The 26,479-nt window shown below is 48.1% G+C and overlaps 1 protein-coding gene across 2 annotated transcripts; it reads left to right on the top strand.

Moving 5' to 3' along the window:
* The first annotated feature begins 1,929 nt into the window (after positions 1-1,929).
* ushbp1 (USH1 protein network component harmonin binding protein 1) lies at positions 1,930-21,800 on the top strand. 2 transcript variants are annotated; one of them, XM_033047211.1, is made up of 13 exons: positions 1,930-2,047; positions 3,297-3,439; positions 4,677-4,825; positions 6,398-6,604; positions 9,193-9,318; positions 10,452-10,606; positions 12,314-12,454; positions 13,467-13,537; positions 14,386-14,681; positions 15,258-15,437; positions 18,243-18,316; positions 19,692-19,814; positions 21,116-21,800. In XM_033047211.1, exons 1-13 carry the CDS (start codon positions 1,950-1,952, stop codon positions 21,288-21,290), a joined length of 1,938 nt encoding a protein of 645 aa, XP_032903102.1. In that variant the 5' UTR covers positions 1,930-1,949; the 3' UTR covers positions 21,291-21,800. The 2 variants fall into 2 exon arrangements, with proteins under 2 accessions (XP_032903102.1, XP_032903101.1); XM_033047210.1 differs by having other exon boundaries at positions 4,674-4,825.
* The last annotated feature ends 4,679 nt before the right edge of the window (positions 21,801-26,479 follow it).

The raw sequence follows: 26,479 nt of genomic DNA, 5'->3' as shown, positions 1-26,479 counted from the left end.
CACTCATCTCTCCGTTGCCATCGGGAAGAAGGTACAGGAGCTTGAAATCTGGAACATCCAGGTTAAGGAATAGCTACTTCCCCACAGCCATCAGGCTATTAAACACAACATCAAACAAACTCTGAACAATAACAGCCTATTGCACTTTATCTGTTTATTTATTGTGTATATATAATGGTCTATGGTATATAGGCACACTGAACTTTTATCTCCTGTTCTGTATTATGTTTACATATTCTGTTGTGCTGCAGCAAGCAAGAATTTAATTGTCCTATCTGGGACACATGACAATAAAACTCTCTTGACTTGTCTCTTGAATGGCGGTGCTGGCTCGAAGGGCCAAATGGCCTACTCCTGCACCTATTGTCTATTGTCTAACAGAGCCGCAACGTGAACGCTCTTTCCTTGACCTCTCCACATCAGGTGCATCCAATGCATCGGTGCAGGTCGAGGAGTGGCCTGTTTCTGTGCAGTGCATGGCGCGTGATTCTCACGTATTCGGCAAGTTTCTCACCTGCCGGTTTTCGCCCGTTGATGGGTTAATCCGAGAGAACATGTTAAAATCCAGGGGGATGTTGACTCGGAAAAACAGCAGCGGAGGAAGGGCGCTTCCAAACAGGACAGGAAATCCCGGAGATTTGCATACGTTGGGCCCATTGTTTCACAAACTCAACAAATCTCCTGAGCTGAGGTTACAATCCAAAACACAGAGCAGGAACAAATAGCAAGAAGCATTAAAAGTCCAACCTCCCCTGCACCTTCCCCAGAACGAGAGGAGGAGATTTGCTGCACAGATATGGAGGTAAGTAAGGTCTTCCAGTAGACGTTACCCTCTCAGTTAAGCACATTGAAGGTAGAGCAGGCTGCAGATCAAGTACTAGTAAATGGGATTAATATTAATGGGCACATGGTGGACAGAGTGGGCTGAAAGGCCTGTTTCTGAGCTGCACCACTTTATGTTAGGATGGTCTTTACTGACGTGCAGATGCCTTGTAAGAAGGAGAGTTGTTTAAGAAAGAACTGCAGATGCTGGAAAAATCGAAGGTAGACAAAAATGCTGGAGAAACTCAGCGGGTGAGGCAGCATCGATGGAACGAAGGAATAGGTGACCCGAAGCGTCATAGATGCTCCAGAAATGCTGTCTGACCTGCTGAGTTACTCCAGCTTTTTGTGTCTATCTTTAGCTTAGTTTAGTTTACTTCATTGTTGTCACATGTACCGAAGTACAGTGAAAGCTTTCTTGTTGTGTGCTGGCCAGTCAGCGGAAATACTACACATGATTACAATCACAGTGCACAGATACGGGACGAAGGATGGCGGGACTGTCATATGCTGGGCTTGTACACTCTGGAGTTTAGAAGGATGAGAGGGGATCTTATTGAAACATATAAGATTGTTAAGGGATTGGACACGCTAGAGGCAGGAAACATGTTCCCGAAGTTGGGGGAATCCAGAACCAGGGGCCACAGTTTAAGAATAAGGGGTAGGCCATTTAGAACGGAGATGAGGAAAAAACATTTTCACACAGAGAGTTGTGAGTCTGTGGAATTCTCTGCCTCAGAAGAAGGCGGTGGAAGCCGGTTGTCTGGATGCTTTCAAGAGAGAGTTAATTAGGCTGGGGACTATCCCAATGTTTAAGAAACAGTTAGACAGGTACATGGATAGGACAGGTTTGGATGGATATATGGGCCAAACGCAGGCAGGTGGGACTAGTGTAGATGGGACATGTTGGCTGGTGTGGGCAAGTTGGGCCCAAGGGCCTGGTTTCACACTGTATCACGCCGTGACTGTAAATTATAAATGATATATAAATTAATATAAATCTGTGCTCCTCACTGTGAGAGATGGGGCAGCATCCCGGGAAGACGGAGCTGGAGACACTGCGGGAGGAGGAGGAAGAGGAGGAGGAGGAGGAGGAGGAGGAGGAGGAGGAGGAAGAGGATGAAGAGATGGCCGTTCTGCACTACGAGAGACAGATCACGGAGCTGCTGGTGGTCATTCTCGAGTTGAACAGAAAGATCGACAGACTGACACTCACCAGCTGCCGGTAGGGAACAAGACCAGCTCGGGGCCCAGCTCTCCTTCCGTGTCCATAAGCCCATTCTACCGTTAGGCCAGAGGCTAATTTAGCCAGGATGTCATCAGCCTCCAATGTTGAATCAGAGGATATTCTGTGACTACTTGTAACTACTTCCCGGGACTTACAATAGACAATAGACAATAGAAGCAGGAGTAGGCCATTCGGCCCTTCGAGCCAGAACCGCCATTCAATGTGATCATGGCTGATCATCCCCAATCAGTACCCCATTCCTGCCTTCTCCCCATATCCCCTGATTCCGCTATCTTTAAGAGCCCTGTCTAGCTCTCTCTTGAAAGTATCCAGAGAACCGGCCTCCACCACCCTCTGAGGCAGAGAGTTCCACAGATTCACAACTCTCTGTGAGAAAAACAGACACAGACACAAAATCAAACAGCTCGTAGATCAGTGTTGTGTCTATCGAACAAGATGTTTTATTGAAGGCCTCAACAGTGCCCACTGAGCATGATGTCTTCTCCCAGAGTGGTTCCCAAAGGCCACTGTTATGGCCTTCAATAAACCAACTTGTTCGATAAACTCACCATATGTTTTTTTCACACAGAGAGTGGTGAATCTCTGGAACTCTCTGCCACAGAGGGTAGTCGAGGCCAGTTCATTGGCTATATTTAAGAGGGAGTTAGATGTGGCCCTTGTGGCTAAGGGGATCAGAGGGTATGGAGAGAAGGCAGGTACGGGATACTGAGTTGGATGATCAGCCATGATCATATTGAATGGCGGTGCAGGCTCGAAGGGCCGAATGGCCTACTCCTGCACCTAATTTCTATGTTTCTATGTTTATGTGATAGAAGCTGAATTAGGCCATTCGGCCCATCGGGTCTAATCTACCATCAATCGTGGCTGATCTATCTCTCCCTTCTAACGTTCTCCTGCCCCCTCCCCGTAACCTCTGACACCACTGGGACCCTCCTACAGACGGCATCTGTGGGGAACGTGGATGGGTGACATTTTGGGTCGGGACCCTTCTTATCTTCCTCTACCTGCCGCCTCAGGTACTCTCTTCCTGGTCGATTCCCCACTGGACAATAGACAATAGGTGCAGGAGTAGACCATTCGGCCCTTCGAGCCAGCACCGCCATTCAATGTGACCATGCCTTCTCCCCATATCCCCTGACTCCGCTATCTTTAAGAGCTCTATCTATCTAACTGGCCTGGCCACATTTACCAGAGTGTTTCCACAGCCCAGTTATGTTCCTTGCAGGGAAGATGAAGAATACCTGGACACCGGCTCTGATCTCAGTGACCACCAGTCCCTGGAGACAAGTTCGCTCCAGCTGCCGGACTGGGACCACGTGGCACAGTCCACCTACCCAGGGCAGCCATGTCAGACATCAATGCCAACAGGTATGGTGACACAGCGGTGGAGTTGCAGCCTCACAGCGCCAGAGACCCGGGTTCCATCCTGACTGAGAGCGCTGTCTGCACGGAGTTTGCACGCTCTCCCCGTGACCTACATGGGTTTTGCTCCGGGTGCTCCGGTTTCCTCCCACACTCCAAAAGTTGCGCGGGTGTGTAAGTTCATTGGCTTTGGTTAAAATTGTAAAATTGAGGGAATTCGGACTTCAGAAGAAGGGTCTCGACCCGAAACGTCACCCATTCCTTCTCTCCTGAGATGCTGCCTGTCCCGCTGAGTTACTCCAGCATTTTGTGTCTATCTTCGGTGTAAACCAGCATCTGCAGTTCCTTCCTTCACATTTATCCACGTTAGTTATCTGCCCTCACATGACCTGGTGTCTAATATTGTTGAGGACTCCCAGAGATACCACATGTGTTGACTTCTCCAGACTCCAGCCACTGTTCAGTTCAGTTTAGTTTATTGTCACGTGTACCGAGGTACAGTGAAAAGCTTTTGTTGCGTGCTATCCAGTCAGTGGAAAGACAATACATGATTACATTCGAGCCGTCCACAGTGTTCAGATACAGGATAAAGGAATCTGTTCTTCTTAGGCCCCCTTCGGTCATGGCTGACCAAGGGTGTCTCCAGGGTTGGAGGACACCTGTGCGTGACTTTGTTTAACGTGAGGAGACTATTCTGCTGCAGCCTTCATCCGCCTTCCCAGCCGTTGTGACGCTCCACTAAGGTCAGCCATCGTCCTCCGCCTGTTCCAGCGTTGAGGTCTTGGTTGGATTGCTCTTTGTCAGAGGACCTCCCCCTCAACCTTACTGCCATGGGTGGCCCTACCGGGAGCATAGCTCCAGACGGCATCGCTCTCAGGATCTCAGGTCCACACAAGCTTCTCCACCACGACCAGGGGACAATCCACCCAGAAGAATCTGTAGGAGTAGAGATTTGAGGGTGTGGAGCGATTGTAATATGAGCTTGTAGATCTGCTTCTGTGGCTAACGTGCAAATAGTCGCCTGGTTTGGACGCCATCCTAGAGGCAGGGAGCAATGAGATGTGTACTGACTGGAATCACAGTGATGTTATGAAGGAACTGCAGTTGCTGGAAAAATCGAAGGTAGATAAAAATGCTGGAGAAACTCAACGGGTGAGGCAGCATCTATGGAGCGAAGGAATAGGTTATCACAGTGGAATCAGAGTGATGATAACTTCGGCCTAACGTACAGATGCTTCAGCAGGTGAACCCTGCGACCTCTCGCGGACTCTGCATCGGGTGCTGACAGAAATCGAGGACGGAGTGCGCACACGGAAAGCTGAAATCCCACCGCGGGGAGATGACTGTGAGGCAGAGGAGGAAGCTCGTACCCGATGGGAGCTGGTCACACAGGTAGGCATCCAGAAAACCAAAGTACTGCACCAAAGACTGAGGAATGAGTGGGTTAACTCATGATGAGCGTCTGTCGGCACTGGGCCTGTACTCGCTGGAGTTTAGAAGAATGAGAGGGGGGACCTCTCCAGAACAAGAGGTCACAGTTTAAGGATAAGGGGGGAATCTTTTAGGACCGAGATGAGGTCTCCAGATCTCTGCTACAATGAGAAAAACATTTTTCACACAGAGAGTGGTGAATCTCTGGAATTCTCTGCCACAGAAGGTAGTTGAGGCCAGTTCATTGGCTATATTTAAGAGTGAGTTAGATGTGGCCCTTGTGGCTAAAGGGATCAGGGGGTATGGAGAGAAGGCAGGTACAGGATACTGAGTTGGATGATCAGCCATGATCATATTGAATGGCGGTGCAGGCTCGAAGGGCCGAATGGCCTACTCCTGCACCTATTTTCTATGTTTCTATGTTTCTATGACCTCATTGAAATTTACAGAACAGTGAAAGGCCTGGATAGAGTGGATGTGGAGAGGATGTTTCCACTAGTGGGAGAGTTTAGGACCAGAGGTCACAGCCTCAGAATTAAAGGATGTTTTTTTAGGAAGGAGATGAAAAATTTATTTAGCCACAGGGTGGTGAATCTGTGGAATTCTTTCCCACAGAAGGCTGTGGAGGCCAAGGCAATGGATATTATTATGGCAGTGATAGATTCATAATTGGTACAGGTGTCAGGGGTTACGGGGAGAAGGTAGGAGAATGGGGTTAGGAGGGAGAGATAGGTCAGCCATGATTCAATGTCGGAATAGACTTGATGGGCCGAATGGCCTAATTCTACTCCTATCACTGATGAATAAAAAATATATACAATACAAGAGCAGGGCAAAAACGAATGAACTTATTCTTGGACTGGTACGTGGATAGAAAGGGTTTAGGGAGACAAGAGTCAAACGCAGGCAAGTACACATAGAAACAGAGAAAAATAGCAGGAGTAGGCCATTCGGCCCTTCGAGCCAGCACCGCCATTCAATATGATCACGGCTGATCATCCAAAGTCAGTACCCCGTTCCTGCTTTTTCCCCACATCCCTTGATTCCGTTAGCCCTAAGAGCTAAATCTAACTCTCTCTTGAAAACATCCAGTGAATTGGCCTCCACTGCCTTCTGTGGCAGAGAACTCCACAGATTCACAACTCTCTGGGTGAAAAAGGTTTTCCTCATCTCAGTTCTAAATGGCCGACCCCTTATTTGTAAACTGTGTGAATCCCTGGTTCTGGACTCCCCCAACATGGGGAACATTTCTCCTGCATCTAGCCTGTCCAAGCCTTTAGGATTAGCTGAGTGGGCATTTTGTGTAGCATGGGCGAGTTGGGCCAAAGGGCCTGTTTCTGTGCTGTGGCTCCATCAGTGATCGTGTGACCTTCAGCCCAAATGTCCAGCCACACAGCCGATGAAAGGGAAGCCATGTAACCTCTCGTCCCTCCCTCTTCCTCGCCATCCCTCTCCCCCTCTCTCCCTCCCTCCCTCTCCCCCCCCTCTCCCTCTCCCTCTCCCTCTCCCCCCCCCCCTCTCGCCCCCCCCCAGACAATCGAGGAGGTGGAGCGGGGCCTGGGTGTGGGCCTGAGCCCAGAGCAACAAGAGGAGAGGACCCAGAGGGAGGAGGCCATGGAGTGCCTGAGAGCGAGGAACCAGCAGCTGAGGGAGCGGCTCCATGGGAAGGAGCAGGAGCTGACGGTTGCCACGGTGGCCGTCGGGAGGATTCAACTCGAGAGGGACCGGCTCCGGCTGAAGGTGGTTCCATAAGGTCATAAGGTTGTAAGGTCATAGGAGCAGAATTAGGCCATTCGGCCCATCAAATCTACTCTGCCATTCAATCAAGGCTGATCTATCTCTCCCTCCTAACCCCATTCTCCTGCCTTCTCCCCATAACCACTTCTTCTTCTTTCGTGTGGCGTGCACAGCCTAAAGTTGTTGGACAACTTGTTCCATTTGATCTCCCGTTTGTGCACGTCGAGTTGATTGCATTAGTCGAAACAGGGCGGACCACGTGAAGGTTGCATTCTCCCACCCCCTCATAACCTCTGACACCCGTACTAATCAAGAATCTATCTATCTCTGCCGTAAAAATATCCACTGACTTGTGGCCTCCACAGCCGTCTGTAGCAAAGAATTCCACAGATTCACCACCCTCTGACTAAAGAAATTCCTCCTCATCTCCTTCCTAAAAGAACATCCTTTAATTCTGAGGCTGTGACCTCTAGTCCTAGACTCTCCCACTAGTGGAAACATCCTCTCCACATCCACTCTATCCAGGCCTTTCACTTTTCTGTATGTTTCAATGAGGTCCCCCCCTCATCCTTCTAAACTCCAGCAAGTACAGACCCAGTGCCGACAAACGCTCCACCCAGCCTGGCCAGCCAGTGGGGGCACAGTGGGACAGGAAGTCCAGTCTGCTCCCCGCTGCTGTGTACTGCTCCACGACCTTCCAGAAACTTCCAGAACATCAAAGGCAATAGACAATAGGTGCAAGAATGGGCCATTCGGCCCTTCGAGTCAGCACTGCCATTCAATGTGATCGTGGCTGATCATCCCCAATCAGTACCCCGTTCCTGCCTTCTGCACATATCCCCCCTGACTCCGCTATCTTTAAGAGCCCTATCTAGCTCTCTCTTGAAAGCATCCAGAGAACCGGCCTCCAACGCCCTCTGAGGCAGAGAATTCCATAGACTCACAACTCTCTGGGTGAAAAAGTGTTTCCTCGTCTCCGTTCTAAATGGCTTACCCTTTATTCTTAAACTGTGGCCCCTGGTTCTCGACTCCCCCAACATCGGGAACATGTTTCCTGCCTCTAGCGTGTCCAAACCATTAACAATCTTATATGTCTCAATAAGATTTCCTCTCATCCTTCTAAACTCCAGAGAATACAAGCCCAGCCGCTCCATTCTCTCAGCATATGACAGTCCCGCCATCCCGGGAATTAACCTGGTGAACCTACGCTGCACTCCCTCAATAGCAAGAAATGGCTTGGCCCAATGAGGAGGTGCTCAATGGGCAAATAAACCCAAATCAGCCAACACAAAATATAGAGCGGTACACAATGCTGACACTATTCTGCATTACCCATTACCCAGGGGTGATCGATGGTCTGCATGGATTCAGTGGGCCGAAGGGCCTGTTTCCTTGCTGTATCTCTAAACTAAGCCAAGATAAACTAAACTAAACTAAACTAAGCTGAACTTTAGGGACAGCAGTGCAGCCACATGAGAGGCAAGGCAACACTATCAAAAATAACACTAATGAATATAAATATAGATGATGTTGTTGGGGGAAGAAATTGAGGAAGTGCTCAAGAGCGGCCCGGTGGCGCAGAGTTAGAGTTGCCGCCTCACAGCGCCAGAGACCTGGGTTTGATCCTGACTACGGGTGCTGTCTGTACGTTTGTACGTTCTCCCCGTGACCTGTGTGGGTTTTCTCCGGGTGCGTGTGTGTGTGTGTCTGTGTGTATGTCTGGACTCTGGATATCTCTGTACACGTGTGTGTGTGTGTGTGTGTGTGTGTGTGTGTGTGTGTGTGTGTGTGTGTGTGTGTGTGTGTGTGTGTGTGTGTGTGTGTGTGTGTGAGACTATGTGTCTGTGACTATGTGTCTGTGTCTCTGTGTGTATGTGTCTGTGTGTATGTCTCTGTGTGTGTCTGGATATCTCTGTACATGTGTGTGTCTGTGTCTGTGTGTCTATGTGTGTGTGTGTGTATGTTTCTGTGTGTATGTCTGTGTGTATGAGTGTGTACATGTGTCTATGTGTCTGGATATCTCTGTACATGTGTGTGTGTGTGTGTGTCTGTGTCTGTGTGTCTCTGCATGTGTTGGGGTATCTCTGTACATGTGTGTGTCTGTGTCTGTGTGTCTGGATAGCTCTGTACATGTGTGTGCGTGTGTGTGTATCTGTGTCTGTGTGTCTCTGCGTCTGTGTGTCTCTGCATGTGTGTGGATATCTCTGTACATGTGTGTGTGTGTGTGTGTCTGTGTCTGTGTGTCTCTGCATGTGTTGGGGTATCTCTGTACATGTGTGTGTCTGTGTGTCTGGATATCTCTGTACATGTGTGTGTGTCTGTGTGTTTGTGTGTGTGTGTCTCTGCGTCTGTGTGTCTCTGCATGTGTGTGGATATCTCTGTACATGTGTGTGTGTCTGTGTCTGTGTGTGTGTGCCTGGATATCTCTGTACGTGTGTGTGTGTCTGTGTGTTTGTGTATCTGTGTGAGACACACAGACTTTTTGTGTACTCTGAGCCTGTTTAAAGTGCATGTGTTAATGCGTGCGCTGTTGTTGATAACCGCAGCTACACGATGTGATAAGATGCCGCCTGTTTCTGCCCTTGCATTAGGCTGATGAATTGCTGTCCAGTCTGCATGATGTGCAGCAGGTTGAGTCGGCCCCTTCGTCTCCCAGTAGTGTGGGCAGAGCTGGCTACAACCCCATCAGCAACGAGCCCGGGATGACAGCCAACAAAGTAATGCTTATTATACAGGACTCATTTATGTTTATTATATTTGAGGTCTATAAAATCATGAGAGGAATAGATCGGGTAGACGCACAGAGTCTCTTGCCCTGAGTAGGGGAATCGAGGACCAGAGGACATAGGTTTAAGGTGAAGGGTAAAAGGTTTAATATGAACCTGAGGCACAACTTTCACACAATGGTGGGTGTATGGTGTCAAGGAGGTAGTTGAGGCAGATACTAAGTTTAAGAATTCTTAAGGAAGGTTTAAGATGCAATTAGACAGGTACATGGATAGAAGGAATTGTAGATGCTGGTTCAAACCAAAGATAGGCACAAAAAGCTGGAGTAATTGAGCTGGGCAGGCAGCATCTCTGGATATAGGAATGGGCGACATTTCGGGTCGGATCCGACGATGGGTCTCGACCCAAAACGTCACTCATTCCTTCTCTCCAAAGATGCTGCCTGCCCATCTCAGTTACTCCAGCTTTTTGAGTCCATCTTAGGTACATGGATAGGATAGGTTTAGAGGGATATGGGCCAAACACAGACTGGTGGGACTAGTGTAGAATGGGCATGTTGGCCAGTGGGCATGTTGGGCCGAAGGGTCTGTTTCTGCGCTGTATGGCCCCATGCCTCTGTGTATTATATATGACTTGTATTATATATTAAACACTCCTTGGGCATGAATAGCATCTCCTAAATGCAGAGTCCACACTGACTCATCAAATACTCCAGGCAGAGACAGCATGGGCTAGGTAGTGAACAAAGCTGCCTACACACTATCCCATCAATATATAACATTTATGACTCGATATATTATCTGTGTGTATCGTGTCTTGTGGTGTAACCTTACAGAGTTGCTGACTTACAGCGCCAGATACCAGGTGAGATGAATGCCATCGTTCCACTGTTGATACAGATGACAAACACTCTTGACTTCACTCCCGATTCATCCATCCATTCCTTCACTCATTCATTCATTCATTCACTCATTCATTCACTTATTCATTCATTCATTCATTCATTCATTCATTCATTCATTCATTCATTCATTCATTCATTCATTCATTCATTAATTCATTCATTCATTCATTCATCCTTCCATTCAGTCACTCGTTCATTATTCGTTCATCTCCACTGCAGGTTCCCAGCTTTGTCTTTGAACAGTTGATGCGGACATTCCAGGATTGTACCGTTCCAGGAGTCCGGAAGATTTCTCGATTCTTTCAGGTGCATGGATCCAACGTGACGGGTGTCGGGATCCGGGATTCCGAAATGGAAGCCGCTCAGCTGAGGAAGTAAGGCATTGGATTGAGTCTGTGGATCTCCCAATGGGAAGGCCGATGTACTTTGGAATCTGGCGCACTCTCATTGTGTTTTCGCGTTGAAGTATTTCGCAGATAACTCGGAGTGAAAATCTTTTTTATGTTTCCATTCCTGGATGAGGCCGTTGTGGCCTTGGCTAGTAAATAGCCTTGAAAATTCCCTTTAGGCCAGCACGGTGGCGCGGCGGTAGAACGTACAAACTCTGTACATTCAGCACCCGTAGTTGGGATCGAACCAGGGTCTCTGGCACTGTGAGGCAGCAACTCTTTGCTTGCGACTCTCTGTAATGAACGGCCAGTTCTTACGGACTCGCTTATCTCTCCCACCAGCAACTGTAGCAATCGGAGCTGCGTCTGAAGAAGGCTCTTGACCCGAAATGTCACCCATTCCTTCTCTCCAGAGATGCTGCCTGTCCCGCTGAGTTACTCCAGCATTTTGTGTCTATTCCCCCAGAATCATACATGTTTTATGAAGGTGACCTATTCTTTCCCCAGCCTGTTCAACCATTCCTCATCAACCAACGCATTCATCTCTGGAATCACCCATTGAACCTCCTCTGAAATGCTTCCATAACAAATGCATCCTCCCTGAGAGGGGATCTTATTGAAACATATGAAATTATTAAGGGTTTGGACACGCTAGAGGCAGGAAACATGTTCCCGATGTTGGGGGAGTCCAGAACCAGGGGCCACAGTTTAAGAATAAGGGGTCGGCCATTTAGAACGGAGACGAGGAAACACTTTTTCTCACAGAGAGTTGTGAGTCTGTGGAATTCTCTGCCTCAGAGGGCGGTGGAGGCCGGTTCTCTGGATACTTTCAAGAGAGAGCTGGATAGGGCTCTTAAAAATAGCGGAGTCAGGAGATATGGGGAGAAGGCAGGAACGGGGTACTGATTGGGGATGATCAGCCATGATCACATTGAATGGCGGTGCTGGCTCGAAGTGCCGAATGGCCCACTCCTGCACCTATTGTCTATTGTCTATTAATTAAATACGCTCAGCAAATGTACGCAAAATTGTAGCAAGACTTCCCACCCCTAACACTCATCCCATTTGCAATAAAGCCCAGGACGGCACAGTGTCGCAGCGGGTAGAGCAGCAACTCCACCAGAGACACGGGTTCGATTCTGACCTCAGGTGCTGTTTGTGTGAAGTTTGCACGTTCTCCCTGTGACTCCCTGGGTTGAATTTAGTTCAGTTAGTTCCGTTTATTATTGTCACGTGTGCTGAGCCACAGAGAGAAGCCTTTTTGTTGCCTACTATGCAGCATCGAGCCGTCCATAGTGTACAGATACAGGACAAAGGATGTAGATGCAGGATAAAGGGAAGTAAGACACAAAATGCTGGAGTAACTCAGCGGGACAGGCAGCATCTCTGGAGAGAAGGAATGGGTGACATTTTGGGTCGACGGATTAAGAAGGGTCTCGACCCGAAACATCACCCATTCCTTCTACCCAGAGATGCTGCCTGTCCACACTGAGTTACTCCAGCATTTATTGTCTATCTTATGTACATGGAGAGGACGGGTTTAGAGGGATATGGGCCAAACGCGGGCAGGTGGGAACCAGCAGCATCTCCTGTTCCTCCTCCCGGTTGTCTGGATGGATTGGGAGTTCACGAGCGTGCGGCTGAAGGAGATATTGGTGCCTGTCCCACTCTTTGCTTGTTTACCTTCCGCAGTTCCATCGACGAGTGGAAGGAGGGTAACGATCTGCTTTCCAGGGTCCTGCAGCAGTGCAAGGGCGACTGCGAGAGACTGAGTATGTTGCTGAGCAAACACGAGTCCAACAGCACGGCGCTGCACCTTGCCCTCCAGTACAGGTCAGTCTTGTACCCCACCACGCCTCACACCAAATACCCTCACCCTTCAGCACACCTCAATGGCTAGTTACATAGAAACATAGAAAATAGGTGCAGGAGTAGGCCATTCGGCACTTCGAGCCTGCACCGCCATTCAATATGATCATGGCTGATCATCCAACTCAGTATCCTGTACCTGCCTTCTCTGCATACCCCCTGATCCCTTTAGCCACAAGGGCCACATCAAGCTCCTTCCTAAATATAGCCAATTCCACAAATTCACCACTGTCTGTGTGTGAAAAAAATGTTTTTCTCATCTCGGTCCTAAAAGATTTCTCCCGTATCCTTAAACTGTGACCCCTTGTCCTGGACTTCCCCAACATCAGGAACAATGTTCTGAGTTTGAAGAAAGATCTTGACCCGAAACGTCACCTATTCCTTCGCTCCATAGACGCTGCCTCACCCACTGAGATTCTCCAGCATTTTTGTCTACCTTTGATTTTTCCAGCATCTGCAGTTCCTTCTTAAACATTAATGGCTGGTTCTGTGGCTCTGACTCAAAAATTAGCAATTGGTGTCTAATCCACACGCCCAAGAACCAAATGTGTAAGAAAGAACTGCAGATGCTGGATAATATCGAAGGTAGACAGAAAATGCTGGAGTAACTCAGCGGGACAGGCAGCATCTCTGGAGAGAAGGAATGGGTGACGTTTCGGGTCGAGACCTTTCTTCAGGGACACAATATACTGGAGTAGCTCCGCGGGTGAGGCAGCATCTCTGCAGAGAAGGAATAGGTGACGTTTCAGGTCGAGACCCTTCTTCACACAGTTTTCTTGTTTTCTTTTCAGTTTTCAAGCAATTGCACATTTTAAAAAATGTGTCATTCTGCGAAGTACAGGACTTTGGTATTCCAAAACACAGTCCAACAAATATATTTGATTTACATAGTGTTCCAGGTTATGATACGTTTAACTGCTTCCTTTCACTTTTTTTTGTGAAGAAATGACTCTCTGTTTGTGTTTGTTTCTTGCAGTGAGGATTGTATCGACACTTACGGAAAGCTTCTGGTGAAGGTTGGATCTATGGAGACAAAACCGGATGCAGGTGATAGAGACAATGGATGGTTGGGGGAATATTGGGATTAGCCGGGCATAGGACATAGAAACATAGAAAATAGGTGCAGGAGGAGGCCATTCGGCCCTTCGAGCCAACACCGCCATTCATTTTCATCATGGCTGATCTTCCCTATCAATAACCCGTGCCTGCCTTCTCCCCTTATCCCTTGACTCCACTAGCCCCTAGAGCTCTATCTAACTCTCTCTTAAATCCATCCAGTGACTTGGCCTCCACTGCCCTCTGTGGCAGGGAATTCCATAAATTCATAACTCTCTGGGTGAAAAAGTCTTAAATGACCTCCCCTTTATTCTAAGACTGTGGCCCCTGGTTCTGGACTTGCCCAACATTGGGAACAAGTGGAGGCTGGCAGCATACGGCACGGTGGTATAGCGGTAGAGTTGCTGCCTTACAGCGAACGCCAGGAGACCCGGGTTCGATCCCGACTACGGGGAGAACGTACTAACAGAGTTCGCAAGTTCTCCCCGTGACCTGCGTGGGTTTTCTCCGAGATCTTCGGTTTCCTCCCACACTCCAAAGACGTGCAGGTTTGTAGGTTAATTGGCTTAGTAAATTTGAAAGTTGTCCCTAGTGTGTGTAGGGTAGACAAAAGTGCTGGAGAAACTCAGCGAGTGCAGCAGCATCTATGGAGCGAAGAAAATAGGCAACGTTTCGGGCCAAAACCCTTCTTCAGACTGATAGTGTGTGGAGATCGCTGGTCATTGCGGACACGGTGGGCCGAAGGGCCTGTTTCTGTGCTGTAACTCTAAACTAAACTAAAGTAAAGTAAAGGGGCATGAGGGGCAGAATGGCCTCTACTGTTGTGTTTATGTTCTCAGGAGAGCCAGAGGCTGATGACAGTGTTGCCCAGCTGAGAGGAGACATTGTGGGGCAGAGGCAGGGCTTCACTGCCATGAAGCAGACCATCCTCGGCCTGCAAGGCATGTCTCCGGACCTGAAGCGCTACCAGCGAGCTGAGGCTGAGGCCGAGGCTGAGGCTGGGCCTGCACGCCGTGAGATGGTGCCAGCGACACAGGACCCGCTCTCGCCCGCCTTCAGCTCACGGTCACCGGGGATGCTTCAGCGCCAGAGCAAAGGGAAGGAAGAGCAGCAACAGGATCTCCTGACCGTCAGGGTGAGAGGGTGGGTGGGCTGGCAACAAGAGCAATAAGGTCGGGATTTTACAACTCACGGGGCCTCCTCCATTGTCAGAGTGAGGCCAAACATAAAATGGAGGAACAGCACCTGATATTTCACTTGGGCAGCTTACACCCCAGCGGTATGAACATTGATTTCCATAACTTTGTATTCCCCCTCTCTCCGTCCCTCCCCCACCCCACTCATCGTACTAGTTTCACTGTGCAGGAAGGAACTGCAGATGCTGGTTTACACTGAAGATAGACACAAAATGCTGGAGTAACTCAGCGGGACAGGCAGCATCTCTGGAGAGACGGAATGGGTGACGATTCGGGTGGAGACCCTCCTTCAGACACTTTTTTCTGAGTGTGAAGAAGGGTTTCAATATGAAACGTCACCCATTCCTTATCCCCAGAGATGCTGCCAGAATCCACTGAGTTACTCCAGCATTTTGTGCCTATCTTCCAGGTAACATTGTAGAGGTTCAGTAACCTTTAACCTAATGCATTAACTTAACCCGCGGTCAAATGGATCCGATGGTAAATTATTTTCCTTCCCCACGGTCAATTATCAGGAAGATATGTCCTGGTTGAAAGGCCAGCTGAGTTGGATGAAGAAGGAGAAGAAAGGCTTGGAGCAGACGTTGCGATCTCAGGAGCCTCAGGACGAGGCTGTAATCCTTCTCCTCACACACTGGAAAGAGGAACGAGATGTCTGGCTGCGGGAGGAACCCAGAACAGACCGAGCCAGAAAGGTGCGTCCAATGGTGCAATGGTCAATAGTCCAATGGTCCAATGGTCCAATGGTCAATGGTTAATGGTCCAATGGTCCAATGGTCAATGGTCAATGGTCCAATGGTTAATGGTCAATGGTTAATGGTCAATGGTCAATGGTCCAATGGTCCAATGGTCAATGGTCAATGGTTAATGGTCCAATGGTCAATGGTCCAATGGTCCAATGGTTAATGGTTAATGGTCAATGGTTAATGGTCAATGGTCCAATGGTCAATGGTCCAATGGTCAATGGTCCAATGGTCAATGGTCCAATGGTCAATGGTCCAATGGTCAATGGTCCAATGGTCCAATGGTCAATGGCCCAATGGTCAATGGTCCAATGGTCAATTGTCCAATGGTCAATGGTCCAATGGTCAATGGTCAATGGTCCAATGGTCTAATGGTCCAATGGTCAATAGTCCAATGGTCAATGGTCCAATGATCAATGGTCCAATGGTCAATGGTCCAATGGTCAATGGTCCAATGGTCAATAGTCCAATGGTCAATGGTCCAATGGTTAATGGTCCAATGGTCAATGGTCCAACGGTCAATGGTTAATGGTCCAATGGTCCAATGGTCCAATGGTTAATGGTCCAATGGTCAATAGTCCAATGGTCAATGGTCCAATGCTTAATGGTCCAATGGTCAATGGTCCAATGGTCAATGGTTAATGGTCCAATGGTCCAATGGTCCAATGGTTAATGGTCCAATGGTCCAATGGTCCAATGGTCAATAGTCCAATGGTCAATGGTCCAATGGTCCAATGGTCAATGGTCCAATGGTTAATGGTCAATGGTTAATGGTCAATGGTCAATGGTCCAATGGTCCAATGGTCAATGGTCAATGGTTAATGGTCCAATGGTCAATGGTCCAATGGTCCAATGGTTAATGGTTAATGGTCAATGGTTAATGGTCAATGGTCCAATGGTCAATGGTCCAATGGTCAATGGTCCAATGGTCAATGGTCCAATGGTCAATGGTCCAATGGTCAATGGTCCAATGGTCCAATGGTCAATGGCCCAATGGTCAATGGTCAATTGTCCAATGGTCAATGGTCCAATGGTCAATGGTCAATGGTCCAATGGTCTAATGGTCCAATGGTCAATAGTCCAATGGTCAATGGTCCAATGATCAATGGTCCAATGGTCAATGGTCCAATGGTCAATGGTCCAATGGTCAATAGTCCAATGGTCAATGGTCCAATGGTTAATGGTCCAATGGTCAATGGTCCAACGGTCAATGGTTAATGGTCCAATGGTCCAATGGTCCAATGGTTAATGGTCCAATGGTCAATAGTCCAATGGTCAATGGTCCAATGCTTAATGGTCCAATGGTCAATGGTCCAATGGTCAATGGTTAATGGTCCAATGGTCCAATGGTCCAATGGTTAATGGTCCAATGGTCCAATGGTCCAATGGTCAATAGTCCAATGGTCAATGGTCCAATGGTCCAATGGTCAATGGTCCAATGGTCCAATGGTCAATGGTCCAATGGTCTAATGGTCCAATGGTCCAATGGTCAATAGTCCAATGGTCAATGGTCCAATGATCAATGGTCCAATGGTCAATGGTCCAATGGTCAATAGTCCAATGGTCAATGGTCCAATGGTTAATGGTCCAATGGTCAATGGTCCAATGGTCCAATGGTCAATGGTCAATGGTCAATGGTCCAATGGTCAATGGTCAATGGTCCAATGGTCAATGGTCAATGGTCAATGGTCCAATGGTCAATGGTTAATGGTCAATGGTCCAATGGTCAATGGTCCAATGGTCAATGGTCCAATGGTTTATTTACTAGGTCCAGTGAAATACATTTTTGCATTAGATCAGCAAGACTATCACCGTACACAAGCATTATCCCCGGTCAGTACAGAATGTACAGAACTGCACACTGAGTCCGTATGCGAGGTGCCATTTTGGTGCCATTTGTACAGTCCCAGCTTCAGTCGGCCACAAAGGCCCATTGCAGCCGTCACCTCCACCCCGGTCGTCCCGTGAACTGTGGTCCCCCTCCAGCCCTCGTTCCCCTGGTGAAGGAGGGGAGTCTCCCGCAGCTGACCTCAAGGGCGTGGAAGGTAAGACCCTCAGTTCTTCTTACTGGGACTTTAGTCCAGTCTGAAGAAGGGTTTTGACCCAAAACGTCACTCATTCCTCGTCTCCAGACATAGAAACATAGAAAAATAGGTGCAGGAGTTGGCCATTTGGCCCCTCGTGCCAGTACCGCCAATCAATATGATCATGGCTAATCATCACAATCAGTTCCTGTTTTCTCCCCATATCCCTTGATTCCTTTCGCTCCAAGACCTAAATCTCTCTCTTGAAAAGATCCAGTGAATTGGCCTTGATTGCCTTCTGTGGCAGAGAATTCCACAGATTCACAACTCTCTGGGTGAAGACATTTTTCCTCATCTCAGCCCTAAATGGCCGACCCCTTATTCTTAAACTGTGTGACCCCTGGTTCTGGACTCCCCCAACATTGGGAAAAAAATTCCTGCATCTAGCGTGTCCAATCCCTAAATAATTTTATATGTTTCTATCAGATCCCCTCTCATCATCCTAAATTCCAGTGAATACAAGCCCAGTCGACCCATTCTTTCATCATATGTCAGTCCCGCCATCCCGGGAATTATGCAGAGTTACTCCAGCTTTTTGTGTCTGCCTTCGGGAGAATCTGGAGCACGGCTGTCCTTTTTCGAGTCCCGCAAAAACCGAGCGGGAATAATTATGACAATTGGAATTCTTTGTCAATCTCGATGAAGACTGATCAGAACGCTGCTGTAATTTCAGGAAACCAAACCGGTGCCCACGCCTACAACATACGATGAACAGCTGGCGGCAGAACTCTCAATGATCTCTGTCCGGTAAGCACAGACTCCACACACTTAAACCTTGCAGTCTCGTCTTTTTGTGTCCACCTTGTTACAAATGTTGACCTCGCTGTCATCGTTCGTCCTGAAAAGGACGCAAGCTTCCGGCGACAATCAGTGGAAGCCATCACTTGTCGCAGTAGATGATGGTGGTAGCGGAATTAGCTCAGGACACTTCCAGTTTCCAGCCCTTCGACGTGGACGCTTCTGCTATGGGGCCAACCTTGCAGTTTAGTTTACTGTCACGTGTACCGAGGTACAGTGAAAAGTTTTTGTTGCGTGCTATCCAGTCAGCGGAAAGAAAATACATGATTACAATCGAGCCATTTACAGTGTACACATACATGATAAAGGAATAACGTTTAGTGCAAGGTAAAGCCAGCAAAGTCCGATCAAGGATAGTCCGAGGGTCACCAAAGAGGTAGATAATAGTTCAGGACTGCTCTCTGGTTGTGGTAGGATGGTTCAGTTGCCTGATAACAACTGTCCCTGAATCTGGAGGTGTGCGGTATTGGTATATTCATTCATTACCTGAAAAGGTTTCAGATTTATTTAATAAGCACCTGAGTAAATGCATTTTATGTCCACACACGGTACTGAAAATCACACTCAAGGACTGCACCCTACCCTACAAACGTCTACGCCATCTATTCACCAGCAGCAGCCGGAGTTTAACAAAAGGTTACAGGGAAAATCTGATCTATCTTGTGGTGAATGCAAATGGCATGTTGGCCTTCACAATAAGAGCAGTTGAGTATAGGAGCATAGAGGTCCTTCTGCAGTTGTACAGGGCACCAGTGAGACCACACCTGGAGTATTGTGCGCAGTTTTGGTCTCCAAATTCGAGGAAGGACATTCTTGCTATTGAGGGAGTGCAGCGTAGGTTCACAAGGTTAATTCCCGGGATGGCGGGATTGTCATATGCTGAGAGAATGGAGCGGCTGGGCTTGTGTACTCTGGAATTTAGAAGGATGAGAGGACACCTCATTGAAACATATAGGATCATTAAGGGTTTGGACACGCTAGAGGCAGGAAACATGTTCCCGATGTTGGGGGAGTCCAGACCAGGGGCCACAGTTTAAGAATAAGGGGTAAGCCATTTAGAACGGAGATGAAGAAACACTTTTCCACACAGAGAGTTGTGAGTCTGTGAAATTCTCTGTCTCAGAGGGCAGGGGAGGCCGGTTCTCTGGATACTTTCAAGAGAGAGCTCTTGAAGATAGCAGAGTCAGGGGATATGGGGAGAAGGCAGGAAAGGGGTACTGATTGTGGATGATCAGCAATGATCACATTGAATGGCGATGCTGACTCGAAGGGCCAAATGGCCTACTCCTGCACCTATTGTCTATTGTCTATTGTGTCTGAACAGGGAGAGGCATCTGAGAGATCAGGTTGAGGAGCTGGCTGCTTCACTGGGAAGGCAAATAGAAAATAACAACATTCAGAAGGACCAGTCTGAAGAGCTGGCCATGGAGCTGAAGAGAACTCACAGGTAATGGGGGAACAGAAGCTGAGGTTGGAGTTGGGGTGGGGGGGGGTAGGGGGGAGAGGTGGGATCTGGATGCAGAACGCTGAAAAGCTCTACTCAGCACTGGACAATTTTATACTGGACAATGTTTACATTTATCAAGCCAATTTACCTACAAACCTGCACGCCTTCGGAAAGTGGGCGGAAACCGAAGATCTCGGAGAAAACCCCACGCAAGTCACGGGGAAAAGGTGCAAACTCCGTACAGGCAGCGCCCGTATCGGTATCGAACCCGGGTCTCTCCGGCGCTGCGTTTGGCTGTAAGGCAGCAACTATACCGCTGCGTCACCGGGGGGTCTGAGGGGAAGGTGTTTATCTTCAATGGGCTACGAGGAACAGGGGGCCAGATTTTCGCAAACAGCCCCCCCTCCCTGTGTCTCGGTACACGTGACAATTAACTAAACTGAACTGAGCTGACTCTTTTTGATTTTTTTTCAACTCGGGAGAGCTCTTGAATTACCTCGTACAGTGGGACAGGCCCTTAACCCTCTCTTGAAAACATCCCGTGAATTGGCCTCCACTGCCTTCTGTGGCAGAGAATTCCACAGATTCACAATTCTCTGGGTGAAAAAGTTTTTCCTCAACCCAGTCCTAAATGGCCGACCCCTTGTTCAGTCTATTTGGGGTTTGAACCCAGGGTGGCACTGTGGTGCAGCGGTAGAGTTGCTGCCTTACAGCGCCTGGGACCTGGGTTCAATCCTGACTACGGGTGCTGTCGGTACGGAGTTTGTACGTGCTCCTTGTGTCCGTGTAGATTTCCTCCGGGTGCTCCGGTTTCCTCCCACATCACAAAGACGCGCAGGTTTGTAGGTTAATTGGCTTCAGTAAATTGTAAATTATCCCTAGTTTGTACAATAGAACTAGTGTTTGGGGGATCGCTGGTCGGCGCGGACTCGGTGGGCCGAAGGGCCTGTTTCCACGCTGTATTTCTAAAGTAAAGCAAAGTCTAAATTAAATTAAATTAAACTAAACTAAATTTCTCTTAGTTTCCACATATCACATATCTTAGTATAGGCTCCTGGTCAAGTAACTCACCAGGACAGGCAGCATCTTATAGCGAGAAGGAATGGGTGATGTTTCGGGTCGAGACCCTTCTTCAGACCCAACAACCTTGTTGTAGTCTGGCACCTAGGACAATGGCTAACTTTACAGTGGGTATTAAATAAAAACTCTCTTTGTCCCCATCCACAAATGTTCATTGCTCTCTGAATTTAATGTTGATATTAACCAACGTTGTGGTTGAAACTCATGCTCTGCTTGTGCAGCAATCTGTCCGCCACCTTCAGAAGCACCAAAAGGAAATCCGAGGGCCAGCTGCGGAGACTGGAGAGGCAGGTGGAGGCCATGTCCGAGCGCCAGGCTGCCCAGCTTCAACTACTCCAGCACAGACTGCTGACCCTTCAGGTCAAGACGGACCGCTCCAGTGGCACGCCATTGTAGCAGAGATCTGAAGACCACACCTGGACACCTCCGGACCTTGCGCACAAACACCGCTTGACTATCATCGCAGAACATGCCAAGTTTGTGAGAGAGCGCCGGTAGGAGAGACCATGGGTCGGTGGAGTCCATGAGATGGAATTCTCTGCCGCAGAAGGCAGTGGAGGCCAATTCACAGGATGTATCCAAAAGAGAGTTAGATATAGATAACGGAATCAAGGGATATTGGGGGGAAAAGCAGGGACGGGGTACTGATTTTGGATCATCAGCCATGATCATATTGAATGGCGGTGCTGCCTCGAAGTAGGTGCTGGCCTACTCCTGCACCTGTTTTCTATGTTTCTGTGATAAGGGAGAGTGCTACTGGTCTTAGGGAGTAGGTGTGAGGTTTGAGGGTTGGGTCAGGCATGGTCAAGCATCTGTGGAGATGATTCAAGGAAGAAAGTTCATGGGCCACGGACTGTTCATGAAGAGGTGAAAGCAATGTCAAATGGAGATTTAATAAATAGAAAATAGAAAAAGGTGTCTGGTGTACTTGCCTTCATTGCCCGGGGCATTGAGTATAAGAGTCAGCAAGTCATGATGCTGCTTTGTAGGACTTCGGGCAGGCTGCATTTGTTCAGGCTGTATTGCTTGCCGTGGAGGCCAAGTCAGTGGATATTTTTAAGGCAGAGATAGATACATTCTTGATTAGTACGGGTGTCAAGGGATATGTGGAGAAGGCAGGAGAATGGGGTTAGGAGGGAGAGATAGATCAGCCTTGGTTGAATGGCGGAGTAGACTTGTTGGGCCGAATAGCCTTGTTCTGCTCCTATAGGTTATGACCTTATGAATTAAGATCTCCTACTTCAATGATATGGGACCTTAGAGACACGGATCTGGAGTACTACGTATAGTTTTGTCATTTGGATGAGAAGGGAATGGAGGGTTATGGTATGAGTGCAGGCAGGTGGGACTAAGGGAAAAAAGTTGTTCGGCACGGACTTGTAGGGCCGAGATGGCCTGTTTCCGTGCTGTAATTGTTATATGGTTATATGGTTATTTACAAAATAGTATACTTATGGTGCAAGTAGTTAAGATCCATCTGGCCGACGTCATAGAATCATACATACAGTGTGGAAACAGGCCCTTCGGCCCAACTAGCCCACGCCAACCAATATGCCCCATCTACACTAGTTCCACCTGCCTGCGTAAAAAAGTTACACCTCAGGTTCCCATTAAATCATTCTCCCCTCACCTTAAACCTATGTCCTCTGGTTCTCGATTCCCCTACTCTGGACAAAGGACTGTGCGTCTACCCGATCTATTCCTCTCATGATTTTTGTACACCTCCATAAGATCATCCCTCATCCTCCAACGCTCCAAGGAATAGAGTCCAAGTCTGTTCAGCCTCTCCCTGTAGCTCAGGGCCTCGACTACAGATCAGGAGAGATTGAGTAGGCTAGGCCTCTACTCTTTAGAATTTACAAGAATGAGAGATAACATATCAAAATTGGAACATTCTGATAAGACTCCACAGGGATCTCTGATGCTTCTCACAGCTAAATAATCACAACACAAGGCGATTCAGAAAAAAATCTCTGAAATTTCTACCGTAAATCGCTGATAATATTCAATTTATGGCTTTTTGATTATTAGAGAAATCAAGAAATCTAGGGATTGGGCAGGAATATAGTGTTTTTAGACTTAGAGATGCAGCGTGAAAACAGGCCCATCAGCCCACACCGACCTGCGATCACCTCGTACACCAACACTGCCCTGCACATAAGGGACAATTTACAATTTACAGGAGCCAATTAACCTGCAAACCTGCACGTCTTTGGAGGAAACCGGAGCGCCCGGAGAAAACCCACGTGGTCACGGGGAGAACGTGCAAACACTGTACAGACAACACTGTATGTAGTCAGGATCGAACCCGGGTCACTGGCGCTGTGAGGCACCACTGTCCCGCCCGACCATGTTGAGGTAGAACATCAGCCATGATCTTGTTGAAAGTTGGAGCAGCCTCAAGGGGCCAAACGGCTGACTCCAATTCCTAGTTCTCGTATTCTCAAACCTTCATCCTGTGTTGATCAACATTCTTGTCATGTGCTTCCATTATTCTATTGATACCCGCTGAAAAACAGACTTGAAGCACATTAGCATCAGCTGTTTTGATAGAATGCCAAACTTCACATATTAGGCAAAAATCTTTATTGTGATTTTCAGCTCAGGTTATCAACTTTCAGGAGATTTGCTTACGAAAATACAATACTTTAAACCAAAAACTCAATGTCAGGCAGAATTCTAAACCCATATTAATCTCAAATTATCCCCTTACAGTATAAACGATCAATCACAGGATCTGTTTAAGAAGGAACTGCAGATGCTGGAAAATCGAAGGTAGACAAAAGTGCTGGAGAAACTCAGCGGGTGCAGCAGCATCTATGGAGCGAAGGAAATAGGCGGCGTTTCGGGTCGAGACCCTTCTTCAGACTGAATAGGCGACCTTTCAGGTCGAGACCCTTCTTCAGTCTGAAGAAGGGTCTCGACCCGAAACGTTGACTATTTCACTCGCTCCATAGATGCTGCCTCACCCGCTGAGTTTCTCCAGCATTTTTGTCTACCTAACCACAGGATCTAGTGACCCAGGATATAAAGAAACACCAACAATAAATCAATGTCATTAAGGCTCTAGAACAATATTGGAGAGATGTAGGAAGGCAACTGCAGATGCTGGGTTTACACCGAAGATACATGGGGAATGGATCCACCACACAGACCAATTCCTACGCACACTTGTCCAGGACACCTTCAGTTGTGGCCACTGCTGTGGAATTTTCCATAATGGTTTATAAACAGCTTTGTACTTGATAGGATGCAAGAGTCATCTTAGGTCTGGCAATTAAGATGAAGCAGAAACAATGAACTGCAGATGCTGGTTTACACCAAAGACAGGCACAAAGTGCGCGGGAAGGAACTGCAGATGCTGGTTTATACCGACGATGGACACAAAGTGCTGGAGTAACTCAGCGCGTCAGGCAGCATCTCTGGAGAAAAAGGATGGGCGACATTTTGGGTTGGAACCCTCCTTCAGATTGTTGGGAGTAACTCGGGGGGGTAAGGCAGCATCTCTGGAGAACACGGCTAGGCGACAGACTCTGGAGCAAAAAGGATGGGCGACATTTTGGGTTGGAACCCTCCTTCAGACTGTTGGGAGTAACTCGGGGGGGGGGGGGGGGGTAAGGCAGCATCTCTGGAGAACACGGCTAAGCGACAGACTCTGGAGCAAAAAGGATGGGCGACGTTTTGGGGGTGGGATGGGATCCCTTCTTCAGGCTGCGGCTCTGGGTCATGAGGACCCCCACCCTGGCCCAGTGATGTCCAGGTGCCCTCGCCAGCCTCACCAGTCCTCCAGCATCTTGTTGGAATCTTCGGGCAGGCTGCCGAGCTGCCTGGGGAGCCGGTCGGGGAAGCTGAAGCTGAAGCTGGGCTGGTTGATCTTCTCCAGGAAGGAGGCGAGGAGGCGTTTGTTGAGGTGGTCTGTCTGTGTCAGCTCCACCGTCTCCTCAGACCCATCCCTGCTCTCCTCCTCAGCCTCCTCCTGCCTTGGCTGTTGTTGTTGTTGTTGCTGCTGCTGTTCCCCCTCCACCTCCACCTGGCCCAGGCTGCTCTGTAGAGCCACATTCTCCATCTCTTTGTGCCTCTTGGTCTCATTGCTGCAGGGAGGCCTGTTGCCACCAACTTTGCTGATGTCTTCCTCCATTTTCCTCTGTCCGCCGGGGCTGCTGCCGATAAAGTTTGTTGATGCGGGCGCCATGTTTGTGCGGGGCAAAAAGGCAGCGGCGATTGTCGATAAAGTTCTTGTTGAGACTGCGGGGCGGAAGTAACCTGAACAAGAATCAAAGGTAGACAACAATGCTCAAAGATCTTACAGTAGATAGATAGATAGATAGATAGATAGATAGATAGATAGATAGATAGATAGATAGATAGATAGATAGATAGATAGATAGATAGATAGATGGATAGATAGATAGATAGATAGATAGATAGATAGATAGATAGATAGATAGATAGATAGATAGATAGATAGATAGATAGATAGATAGATAGATAGATAGATAGATAGATAGATAGATATCTTATAATAGATATATCTTATATTTTAATTATTCACCTTCTATTCTTGGTTTTTTTGGGGGGTTTTTTTTGGTGCAAAATGAAAACGTCAGCAATTATTTTTTTCATCCCGTAAATTTAATTCAACATACAAACAAATAAGATTTCTATTTGTCGATCAACACCATGACACAAGGTTTCAAGCAAAGATCTTATAGCTATAGGATCTTTGATAATGCTGGAGAAACTCAGAGGGTGACGGGTCTGAAGAAGGTACTGAAGAGTCAAGAGCGTTTTATTGTCATATGTCCCAGACAGAACAGCGAGAAATATCTGCATCTGCAGTTCCTTCTTAAATGAGAAATATGTTTTTCCTATATATATAGAAGATAGACACAACATGCTGCAGAAACTCAGCGGGTGAATCGTCTGAAGGAGGTACTGAAGAAGACTTTGGTGTAAGAGTCAAGAGTGTTTTATTGTCATTTGTCCCAGACAGAACAACGAGAAATATATTTTTCTTATATATGTAGAAGATATACACAAAATGCTGGATAAACTCAGCGGGTGAGGCAGCATCTATGGAGAGAAGGAATAGGTGACGTTTCGGGTCGAGACCCTTCTTCAGACTGATGTGATGGGGGTGGGGGGGGCGGGAAAGAGAAAGGAAGAGGCGGAGACAGTGGGCTGTGGGGGAGCTGGGAACGGGAGGGGAAGGAGGGAGAAAGCAGGGACTACCTGAAATTGGAGAAGTCAATGTTCATACCGCTGGGGTGTAAACTACCCAAGCGAAATATGAGGTGCTGCTCTTCCAATTTGCAGTGGGACTCACTCTGGCCATGGAGGAGGCCCAGGACAGAAAGGTCGGATACGGAATGGGAGGGGGAGTTGAAGTGCTGGGCTACCGGGAGATCGGGTTGGTTTAAGCGGACTGTGCGGAGGTGTTGGGCGAAGCGATCGCCAAGCCTGTGCTTGGTCTCACCGATGTAGAGCAGTTGACACCTAGAGCAGCGGATGCAATAGATGAGATTGGAGGAGGTGCAGGTGAACCTCTGCCTCACCTGGAAAGACTGCTTGGGTCCTTGGATGGA

The sequence above is a fragment of the Amblyraja radiata genome, chromosome 29 (genome assembly GCF_010909765.2).
Source record: "Amblyraja radiata isolate CabotCenter1 chromosome 29, sAmbRad1.1.pri, whole genome shotgun sequence".
NCBI classification, from domain to species: domain Eukaryota; kingdom Metazoa; phylum Chordata; class Chondrichthyes; order Rajiformes; family Rajidae; genus Amblyraja; species Amblyraja radiata.
Note: the sequence above shows the minus strand (reverse complement) of the source record. Positions and strands in the feature narration are given on the sequence as shown.